The following is an 11,765-nucleotide window of genomic DNA, read 5'->3' on the forward strand; positions in this document are numbered from 1 at the left end:
CGCCCCTCGCTCCTAACACCCCTTCTCTTTCCTCTTTGGGATCAATCGACGAATAAAGTCGGTGCCCAGATTCCGTCTTCCGCCCTGGAACCTAGAGGGAGGATTGGTTCAGCAAAGCAATAGCGAGTCGACGAAGCCACAAAGCTGACTGGAGACAGATGCTTAGAGGCGGAACTCTTTTTCCCGTCTGCTGCGGCTGCGGCGGATCCCTCCGCGGGGAGTCACGTGCCCCGCCCCCTTGGGGGCGTCTGAAACTCAAAACAAAAACAAGGGGTTTGCTTCTGCATCCGCAGCAGCGGCGGCGGCAGCGGCGGTAGAGCCCGCAGTCGGCCTGGCCTAGAGGGTCCGGCGCAGCGCCCCAGCAGGAGGGTGGGCGCGCGGGCAGCGGGATGAAGCCGGGGCTGTGAGGCCAAAGCGCCGGTGGCGGGGGGTGGGAAGGGTCGGATGCCGGTCCGGGGGCACCGCTGAGGCGGCAGGTCTCTGAGCTCGGAGACTGGTCCGGACGCCCCCGCCGCGCCCAGTCCCCTCCGACCGTGACGCCGCGGGCCGGTGGAGGCGCGGCTCCAGCACGGTAAGTGGGCCCAGCCGGGATTGCAGTTTCTTTGTTCTTGGTCGGGGTTGCGGGGACTGATGTCAGTGCCCATCCCTCAGCCTGGGGGGCAGTTCCGGTCCTGCCCTCAGCCCTGGGGCAGTGGGCAGCCGGGGGCGGAGAGATGCTGATGGGATGCGTGGAGTGTCGAGGAGGCTGGAGGCAGTTCTTTGGTGCCTCCCCCCCCCCCCTTATTTTGTCAGAGGGGGGCTCCTTGGGGTGAATCTTGGGTTGACAGCTCTTGGTCTCCGCACAGTTGTGGAATCGGGGATGGACGGGTGTTGTCCGGGCACGGGACGGGCTGGATTTTCTGCACCCCCCTGGACCCCGATCGGCTGGGCCGCGCCACCCCAGCGCTTTCTGAAACCGAGGTCTCTGGCATTCCGGTTTTGTTCCGAGGGGGCGCAGTCGATGCGGATGGGAAAGGCTTGGGGGCTGGACTCCTGCGAGAGGGGCTTTTGGAGCCGGGCTCCGCGGGAGGGGCGGGGCCCTGGAGTCTCCTCCCTCCGGTTCTTTGTTCAGTCGCGAGACTTTATTTCCCCATCCCCCCGCATTGTGCAAAGCCCTTACCCCGGGGATCCGCTGCTCTCGGAGCCCCAGGTGCGTTCCACTGGGCAGAAGCCCCTGGCCCCACGACTTCAGGTGGGGCGGACCGTTCGGACACCGCAGCCCCGGCGACAGTTTCCTGCTTGTGAAACTGCCGCGAGGCCGGGGCTGGCCGGCCTGACCCAGCGCTGGCCGGCGGACGTGCCCGCGGCCCCTCCCCCTTGCACACCTCCCTGGCCGCGGGGGAGGATTTCGCCGGGTTCGGCTGGACGTGACTGGTCCCCTCACCCGCCTCTCGCCGGGGGCTGGGGCGCCCCTCGCTGGAGGTATTAACCCCTGCTCTTTTGTGCTCTCCCTCGCTCACCCCTGCCACCCCCAGGATACACTGAACTGTGTGTGTGGTGTCTTTGCTGCAGATGAAGGATTTAGGGGCAGAGTACTTGGCCGGTCGCGAAGGTGTCCAGCTCTTCGGATTGTTGAACCTCTACCTAGAGCAGGAACAGAGATTCCAACCTCGAGAAAAAGGGCTGAGCTTGATCGAGGCCACCCCGGAGGTAAGTTCCCAGGAAAGATACCTTGCGGCAGCCGCTGACGGGGCTTAGGGAGGACTTTAAAAATACATGTGTGTGTGTATATACACACATACACACAGACACATTTATTTTTTAATTTTAGTTGAGTCTGGACTAAAGGCTGCAAAATTTCTTAAGACCAAAATTGATCTTCCTAGAGTATTAAGATAATCTTAATACAGGGTCGTTGGTTTTGTTTCTTAGCAAGAATGAGAGCGATACTAACTCTAGGGAAGTGTGGCGTCAGAAGTGACACTCCCAGTTTGCAGCTTCTGAGTGGGAGAGTCCGTGGAAATTGAGCAGGTCATTTATGGAAATACCCTCTGCCTATGCAATACTTCTGTATTGTAGGCTCTTAAGTGGTTTTTCTTTTTTTAATAAAAGAAAACAAGGAACCTTCTATGTGTCCATTACAAGGGAATTGGATTATATTTGCTGTAACCCTCTGGAAGTCCGGCAGCAGTTTGCTTTATATTGAGTTGTTGAATGTTTCTGATGATGTATATATGTTTTTTGTGTGATTTGCCCAATTATGTGATGTACATTTTTAAAAATTGGTGCTGTATACACATTTTGTATCTGAAAAACTGCAGCGCTTTGGTTCAGTGATAGCACTCTGCCTCCCATATTCTTGAAGATTAACTGAAACAATTACCTTCTTTGAATCTGTGTGTATTATCCATTCTAGTTCTAAGACAGGCATAAACTTTGGCTTTTGGTTTTTATTGCAGACAGATAACACTTTGTGTCCAAGATTGAGAAATGCCAAAGTCGAAGATTTGAGGAGTTTAACCAACTTTTTTGGATCTTGCACTGAAACTTTTGTCTTGGCTGTCAATATTTTGGACAGATTCTTGGCTCTTATGAAGGTATTTTATCATTTTCGTAAACACAACTTCATTTTTTAATACCTGGTGTCCAGCACAATGCCTAGCATAAAGGATTCAATAACTATTTGGTAAATGAATGTATTTGTTATTATACATAAGCATTTTTAATAATCAGAGTTGTGATCTTTAGTTCAGATTAAGAGACTGCAAAAGTCAGTGTATTGTTGTATCTTAAGTTAGGTTTGCTGTATCTTCTACATACCTTCTCTTTGAAGACGTGACACAATGAAGACTACTTTTTTTGGGTGTTCTGTATATACACAGCTCTCAAAATAAGGTTTTCATATTTTCATTTCCCAGTATGTTTCTGTTAAGCCTAGGTATTTTTAAACGCCTGAAACATGGCAAATAGAAGTATAGCAGTATGTTAAAGGTGACTGAGTGCCTTCCCCATGAGAAACCTTTTGGAAGCAGGGAGCCCACAGTCTTAACAGTTACCAGCAACTCATACAATTTCACTTATTTGTGGAGTCTAAAATATGACACAAATGAACCTATCTATAAAACAGAAACAGAATTAAGGACAAAGAGAATAGACTGGAGGTGTCCAGAGGGGTGGGAGAGAGTTGGATTGGGAGTTTGGAATTAGCAGATGCAAACTGGTATATATAAAATGGATAAATACCAAGGCCCTACTATGTAGCACAGGGAACTATACTCTATATCCTGTGGTAAACCAAAATGGAAATTAATATGAAAAAGAATGTATATTCGTATATATGTGTATGTATTGACAGAGTTACTTTGCTGAACAGCAGTAATATATATAACATTGTAATTCAACTACAGTTAAAAATAAATTTAAAAAAACACTGATCAGTAACTGTTAGAAAAATGTTATTCTTCTGCCAGTAGGATTCCTGTCAGCTGCTGGGTCAGTTTTCAGGGCACTGAAGAGAAAAGGGCAGCCATCTGTCCATGGCAGCTTTTACATCTGCTGCACTCTGCATGTCTGATGCAGTAGCTCTCTTGGGGCAGATTTGCATTGAGGCATAGGATGATTCTTAAATAGATAAGATAAAAAGATGAATGTGTTACTTTTATATCCAAAGAAGTATATTTTCTTGGTGTTACGCTTAATTTATTTTGGGGGAGATTGTACTATTATGAGTTTTGTAAGTTAGAAATACAGTGTATTTAAAAACAGCTTTTGAATTTGCATTTTTTTTTTTTTAGCCACGTTTAAATGCTCAAAATGTTTTTTTCTGTTTTTTAAAGGGAGGTTAAGACAGCTTAAAATGTAAAAACGGTTAAGTATAATTGTATGTAAGGGTAAATACAAGGAAGCAGTTTGATCATGTTCTATCTTAAGAGTAGGGGCTCATTACAGTATTTTAATGAGTATACTCAATACAGTATTTTCGTCTGCTTTGCGAAGTTAAAGTGACAATTGTTGGAAGAAACCTTTTGTTCCTTGTTTTTCAGGTGAAACCTAAGCATTTGTCTTGCATTGGAGTCTGTTGTTTTTTGCTGGCTGCTAGAATAGTTGAAGAAGAATGCAATATTCCATCTACTCATGATGTGATCCGGATTAGCCAATGTAAATGTACTGCTTCTGACATAAAGCGGATGGAAAAAATAATATCAGAAAAATTGCACTATGAATTCGAAGCTACTACTGCCTTAAACTTTTTGCACTTATACCATACTATCGTACTTTGTCATACTTCAGAAAGGTCAGTGGGATTAAAAATGAAAATTTTGTACTTCAGCATTGCTATAAGTAACAGTAAAGAATTAGCATGCCAGTGAATATTTTTATACCTTCCAGTTTAATAAACATTTTATTCTTTCTTTTTCATTGTATAGGAAAGAAATACTGAGCCTTGATAAATTAGAAGCTCAGCTGAAAGCTTGCTGCTGCCGACTTACCTTTTCAAAAGCAAAAGTAAGTCAATTTCTTACTTATATGTATATCTCAGTTTCTATTTTGAATTTAAAAAAAAATTTATTTTTCTTACTTTTTTTTCTTGTAGCCATCCATACTAGCTTTGTGCCTTCTCAATTTGGAAGTAGAAACTTTGAAATCCATTGAATTGTTGGAAATTCTCCTGCTTGTTAAAAAACATTCCAAGGTAAATATCTTCAGAACTTGTTCTTCAGAGCAAATTTCTTCCTGGTGGTTTATTTTTTCTGTGATGACTTAATGATCATTAACACTTTATTGGGCTCTTAATTTTTATTCATTTTTTCCTTGTATCTTAAGTGTGTTGATGTTCTTCTCCAAATGCAGCTTCAACTCAATACGGTATTAAGCTGGAAGGGAATCTGATCACTTAGCCTAGCCTCTTTCTGTATTCAGACATTCCTTCCCTAGTCTTCTTGCCAGTTGGTAGTACAGTGGTCTGTATTGCCCTGCATACATTGTTCTAAAATGCATACTAAGAAGTCAACTCAGTAAGTATACCAACAGCATCCCAGTACATCTATAGGACTGAGACATTGTCCCATTAGTAGCATTACCAAAATAACATCAACTGTGTTTTTGCTTTTAAACTCCTTTTTCAAGCCAGCCTGATAATTTTTTTCAATCATAAAGAGATGTAAACCAAACAATCACAGTCGTTTTTCTTAAACTGGTAGTCTGGCTGGAGAAGTATGGAACTGAACACAAGGCAGGGTCTGTGCCTCTAAACAGAGATGTACTTGAAAGTTTGGTTAGCAGAGAAGTAGGCTAGACCACGTGAGGCATGATGACTGGGAGCCTGGCTGTACCAAAAAGAATGTCAGACACTGAAAGTTTGGGCAGCCAAGGTGTATGACCAGGAGGTTGGTGGACTGGAAGTGTTTGGGAATCCGGTCAGGGTAGGTTTGTAGATAGAATGTCTAGGTGCTAGTCACAAGCAGGAATAAGGGTATCTCACTCTAGTTTTTAGAGGCCAAGCATGGAAATGAGGCAAGGAGTCAGGGATGACCAAGATGTGGGCCTAATGGAGAGAATATTGGTACCATTGAGGGAAATTTCGGAGAAGTTAATGTCAAAGAAGTATGATTTTAGGTACTTGTATACCTGCCCGATAGGTAGGTGTCTAGCAGATTCTTGCCAATATAAATTATAGTTGGAGATTGAGATTAGGAATTTCTCATGAGGAATAATAGTTGAAACCTAAGAGTCCCTTGCTTAGGGGACAGTTAAAGCTCTGGATTTTCCGTGTTGGCAGTTTCCCTGTTAGGATCCAAGTGAAGGAACGTGGAATACACAAGTATAAGCATTCAGGTGGGAAAGAAGTTTTCAAGAAGGAAGTGGTCAAGAGTATTGGATTTTGGTGAGAGGCCCAGAGTAATGAGAATCGAAGGAGCTTAGTTGGCATGTAGGAGCTGATGTCGGGAGAATGAGAGGTAGAAGCCAGGTTGCAAGGGGATTAAGATGTGGCTGGATTCGGTGGAAACGGAAGCCAAGATGACACAAAATCCTCGTCCGTTTGTGATCAGATACATGCAGTGTGAAGCATTTTAACAGCTGACTTCCAGCTTTTGTTTCAGTGCCGAATTTATTAATTTAGATCTAAACCTCTTATGGTATTGTTATTTGGAAACAGTCTTCGGTGAAAATTGATTCCTTGAAATAAATTGGGGCACTCCCCAGTGGCGGAGGAACTGTGCCCGTCTGGGGAAATTCCTTTTCTCTTGTATTTCTAACTTCTCCTTTCACATATATCTGGTGTTTTAATATAAATGTATATTTTAGCAGTCCAATTAAAGCTATGTTACAGAAACCTAAATTTTGTTAAATTCCTTTGCATTGTGACTATCAAAGAATATACTTGACAACTGGTGTATTAACAGACCTGTTGTTTATAGGCAGTGTGTTTTCTTAACATAGGCAGAATCCTCTGGAAATATTTTATACCTGTGCTGCTCCTCACCTGAAGCAGTGGTTATCAAATTTTGACTGCATATAAGAATCATCTGGGGAGCTTTAAAAAAATCTTGGATGACACCCCCGTACCAATTAAGTAAAAGTATCTGGGGGGTGGGAGCCAGGCACAGTATTTTTTAAGAATCACAGGGTATGTCCAAGGTATAGCAAGGTTTGGGAACCACTGTCATAACCTCTACACTTAAAATTTTTTTTTTTTCAGGTGAATGACTCCGAGTTTGTTTACTGGAGGGAGTTAGTTTCTAAATGCCTAGCGGAATATTCTTCTCCTGAATGTTGTAAACCAGATCTTAAGAAGCTGGTTTGGATCGTTTCAAGGCGCACAGCCCAGAACCTCCACAACAGTTATTACAGTGTTCCTGAGCTGCCGACAATACCAGAGGGGGGCTGTTTTGATGAAAGTGAAAGGTAAGCAGGTTCCTTGACTAATTATAATTAGACTTGCCCAGACTAAGACTGATTTTTGTATATCAGAGCCCCCCCACCCCACCCCCGACAATGGCATCATTTCTTTGGGTGAGAAAATTAACCAAAAGTAGTTTTTACTAAAATAGGTAATAGGTGGGAAGTGTACCCCCCCCCCCAACTTTTTTCTTTATGAAAAAAACAAACAACCAGCATCCTATACATCATTACCTCCCCAGGGCTTGTAACTGGAAGCATGTACCTTTTGGCCATCGTCACCACCCCCTCCCCTCACCCCTGGCAACCACCCATCTGTTCTCTGCATCTGTGAGTTCTGTTTTTTGTTTTTAGATTCTATATACAGGTGACATCATACTGTATTTGTTTTTCTGTGACTTATTTCATTCCTCCCTTATTAAAAACTGGTTTTTTCCCATCTCGCTTGCTCTTTGAAATTCAGTTTAGTTAAGAAAACAAGCAAATAGCATTCTGGGCTTTTTAACGTTAGTATGAATTCCTAAAATGGTACTGTGGGAAGAGGCTGTGGGTTAAATGACTGGAAACTAAAGGGAACTGCCATTACTGATGGAGCTGAGTTCTGAGGATATTTTTAGTTTTGTCAGACGCCTTTGTCTTATTCAGAATTTATTTTTGTTAGTAAAGTGAACTTAATTTTATTAAATTTGACCATTTTATGCTGTAGGAAGAAAAGACCAAAAGTACCATTTTAATAGCTTGTTGGTCTCTTGGTTTGATATTTGAGAAGATCAGTGATGCGATTATTGATGCGAGAAAGACATGTGATAGGACTTTGTCATTAATCTGTGTTTATTGGATTTAAGGGCTTCCCTGGTGGCTCAGATGGTAGAGAATCTGCCTGCAGTAAAGGAGACCTGGGTTTGATGCCTGGGTTGGGAAGATCCCCTGAAGAAGGGAATGGCTACCCACTCCAGTATTCTTGCCTGGAGAATTCCATGGACAGAGGAGCCTGGAAGGCTACAATCCATGGGGTTGCAAAGAGTCAGACACAACTGAGCAACTTAATACTTTCACTTCACTTTTCATTGGATTTTAAATACTTTTAAAATATTTTAGAATTCTAGTTAGTATTGCTTGGTACAAGAATATTAGTTTGGCAAGAGGTAATTAGTTTAAACCGCTTAAGCGAATCTGTATTTTCTAAGGAGATTACAATAGACTTTCCTTAGAAGGAAGGCCTTCTAAGTTATATTTTGTCTCTGTAAAGTTTAAATTTTGAATGTAAAAATCCTGAGACTAGAACTGCTTGCTCAGCAGTTTAATTTTGCCTGTGTGACATTTGAGTGTGTTTAAATAACGACCCTCTTCTCTGTTCTTCCTTTCAGTGAGGACTCTTGTGAAGACATGAGTTGTGGAGAAGAGAGCCTCAGCAGCTCCCCTCACCGGGATCAAGAGTGCACGTTCTTCTTCAGCTTCAAAGTGGCACAGACACTGTGCTTCCCGTCTTAGAAATCTCATTGTCCTGGGCCCGAGTTCTAAGTGTGGGTACAGGTTTCACAGCAATAAAGGGAGTAGGTCGCTTCCTGGTCCACCCCATCCAGGCAGGAACTGCATCGACTCTGGATACCTGCCTTCTGTTTATTATTCAGATCAGATCTGGCCTATTTTCATACTTAATCCTAAGCCATCAAATGGGTTAGTGCCTCTTAAACAATTAACAATACTTTAGACATTGGCACTTTATTTTTTCTCATTGATCTTTAGCTACTTGGGGGAGGAGGGAAGGTGCTGATACTTCAATTTACTACTTTTCAAGATGATTTTTAAAAGATGAGTAGTGTAGCGTCCACTTTTTATAAAGCTTTCAGGTGTCTTTACGGAAACAGATTGGGAGTGTGAAAGTGCCGCCTTAGCAGGTACGATGGCTGATCCTTTAATGGTTTATCTTAGGTCTCTCCCTCCCCCCCACTCTCACAGCAGAGAATATACTCTTAAATGTCAAACACCTTTTCGGTTGTTTTTGTCTTTTAAATGATCAATGTACTCTCTGATGCAGACTTTAGAAATTTAGTAGGAGTTAGAATATTGACTTTTCTGTGATTTTAGTGTGTAGTATCTTCATTTCCTTGAGGTTTCTGCCAAAGCAGAAATAAGTAGCAGACTAGAGTAGTTGGATAGTTGCATTCCTAATGCTTAAGTATTGTCAGACTATAGTATTATTTTAATGTTTTTAAAGCACTCCATAGATCTGCTAGTTTTGCATGTACTTGTATGAAAGCAGTGCAGCAGGTTGAACAGAACTAGGTAACTATGGAATGGATAAATGTTGATCTAGTAGCACATTTTATCTCATTTTCTTCTATTAGAGAAGTCTGCATGATTATGTTTTATTTCCTTGGTAATTCACATTTCAAAAATAACGGTATTGTATATGGGTGCCAAGAATATGAACTGTAAAAAAGAAACCTAAGTGTTTGTAGAATTACAGTTTTAAGCATATTTGTGTGGTGGTACAGCCATAAGAAAAGGGATTTATAAACTCTGTACACATGAGATTTTGTACAGAGAACTTTTTTAAACTTTATAAACTGTATATGAAAGTGTAAATCTTTAAAAATGTACATAAAATACTGTATTTTTTTACCGTGTGTGTGTGATAGTCTAGTCATTGCATGTAAATATAATTTATTGTGTATCCTGTATTATAACTCATATAGTGATGACTTACTTCTTTACTGGTAAGTCAACATCCATTGGATTTCTTTTGAAGTGAATCTTTTTGAAGTAATAGATTACAACTCAAAATAAAAATATTAACAAATGCTATTCCTTGTTTGCAGTCACATTTTAATTTTTACCTCTCTGGTGAAAAAGTGCTTGCTGTATATCAGTGAGGAGGCCTGGGGTAAGCCTGGAGTGCCTACAGGAAGAGCCCTTTCCCTTACTAGAAGTCCCTCACTGCAGTTTGGCCCTCAGCCTTGGAGATACTGAAAGTGAATCTTGTCATTGGAGAGTTGACCTCTCTGGGGTGAACTCATTAAATGAAAGAGTGACGTATTAACCTGAATGTCTATTAGTTTATAGTGAAATCCAACAGATATCAAGTAGACCAGAATGCTCAGGTTGGCAGGTTAGTACAGTCTTTCTGCAGACAAGCCAGATTGTCTTCAGAAGGTCACTTGGTGAATATGCACACAGGGGTGTCAACTCTGACTGGACCTAGGCAGCCTCTGGCTCTTGTGATCTCTTTTTCCAAGCTTTAGGCTTGATAAGCAAGTAGTAGGTTTTCTTTTTTTCTTTTTTTTTTTTTGCATGATATCCCCATCTAGTTTGGTATTTGTAGACTTTTGTTTTCTTTAGTTAGTTAGAAAATGAGATATACTGAATATGGTCATCTTGTAATACCTCTTCTCCCCTGTAGACAGGGGAATGGTTTCCTACCCTCCTGGTGGAGAATCTCTGTAACCCTCAACCTCTTAGCAAGTAGTTTTGGCAAGTAGTAAACAATATGTTCTGCTTTAAGATTTTTTTAAGTCTTCATTGACTTACAATGCTGCTTCTGTAAAATGTTTTGGTTTTTTGACCCCTTGTTTCCTCTGGCCTCATGCCTCCTGCATGGAGGCCACCATTTGTCATTTATACTGTGTATCTACTCTCTTTCCACTTTTCTTCCTCTAGCTTGGTTCAGACCCTTACTCTTATCAGCAGGAATACTACCATATCTTACTGATCTCTCAGACTCGAGGCTTTCTTCTGATCCCCTCGCTTTGCTGCCTAGATATCCTTTTTAAATATGCAAATCTTATTCAAATATGCAAATCTGTCCTGAAAAACTATCTCTCAATTAGGGTAAAGTCCGTGTTGTGACATACAAGTCTCTTCATAATCAGAACATTGCATCCCTTTTTTTTTTTTCCCTTGCCATTTCCTAGAGCTACAAAATACGTATTAAAAAAAGTAACTGGCAGCTGTGTGGGAGATGGAGTGGAGCAGGTGGAGAGCACTCAGGAGTCCTGCAGAAATCCAAGAAGGATGAAGGTGATGTGGGGATGAAGAATCAAGGTGGGACTTGAGAGGCACTGTCCTTTGTAGGCATTATCAAGTATACTCACAGACAAGGACAAGAGCGTGATTAAGCCCTTCTTGGGCCATTCAACAAGGTGGCTTCCTATAATAGGAATAAAACTGAGAATCAAGTCTCCTGACCCATTTTTAGCAGAGGTAATGAAAAGGCTGTCATTTTGGTCTCATCCTTGCCCCTTGATTTGGCAAGAGGTTCAGCCTTTCAGGTCTCGATTCTGTCATTTCCTGGGATGTGGTGCCCATAGTTCCCTGCTTCCGGCAGTGAACTGTGCTGACCTGTGGCTCCCCCTGATCCTGTGGTCGCCACCCATCTGACCCTTGGGAAGCGAGATTGGACAAATAGCATGTTTCATCCACCTGTTACACTCAAGGGTTAATACTCAGGTTAAGTACAGAGGCGTTGGTTCCAGAATACTTCTCACAACAATTTAAACCATTTTCTTGGTCTAGGATCTGCCATTTTCCTTCAGTTTCTTTCACTGGGCTTCACCAGTAAAGAATCTGCCTGCAATGCAAGAGACCCAGGTTCAATCCTTGGTCAACCCCCTGGAGGAGGGCATGACAACCCACTGCAATATACTTGCTTGGAGAATCCCATGGACAGAGGAGCTTGGCAGGCTATAGTTCATAGGGTTGCAAAGAGTTGGACCCGACTAAGCATGTACATGCACACTGGATTCTAAATAATATGATGTTCTCCCCTGCCTCCCACTTGCCCTTGCATGTGTGACAAGTGTCAGTTTATTTAAGCAACCCACTTATCAGATTCTTATATGGCCAAACCATGTGTTTTGCATTTGTCCCTTTTGAACTGAGTTTTT

At 42.3% G+C, this 11,765-nt stretch overlaps 1 protein-coding gene across 4 annotated transcripts; it reads left to right on the top strand.

The window, feature by feature from the left end:
- Nucleotides 1-432: 432 nt before the first annotated feature.
- CCNG2 (cyclin G2) lies at nt 433-9,687 on the top strand. Of its 4 annotated transcripts, XM_043448200.1 has the most exons (9): nt 433-571; nt 1,552-1,689; nt 2,439-2,576; nt 4,023-4,273; nt 4,407-4,485; nt 4,574-4,672; nt 6,680-6,885; nt 7,122-7,209; nt 8,247-8,385. In XM_043448200.1, exons 2-9 carry the CDS (start codon nt 1,552-1,554, stop codon nt 8,247-8,249), a joined length of 1,002 nt encoding a protein of 333 aa, XP_043304135.1. In that variant the 5' UTR covers nt 433-571; the 3' UTR covers nt 8,250-8,385. The 4 variants fall into 4 exon arrangements, with proteins under 4 accessions (XP_043304135.1, XP_043304132.1, XP_043304134.1 ...); XM_043448197.1 differs by lacking the exon at nt 7,122-7,209 and having other exon boundaries at nt 8,247-9,687; XM_043448199.1 differs by lacking the exon at nt 7,122-7,209 and having other exon boundaries at nt 434-571; nt 1,515-1,689; nt 8,247-9,687.
- Nucleotides 9,688-11,765: the final 2,078 nt, after the last annotated feature.

The sequence above is a fragment of the Cervus canadensis genome, chromosome 26 (assembly GCF_019320065.1).
Source record: "Cervus canadensis isolate Bull #8, Minnesota chromosome 26, ASM1932006v1, whole genome shotgun sequence".
NCBI lineage: Eukaryota > Metazoa > Chordata > Mammalia > Artiodactyla > Cervidae > Cervus > Cervus canadensis.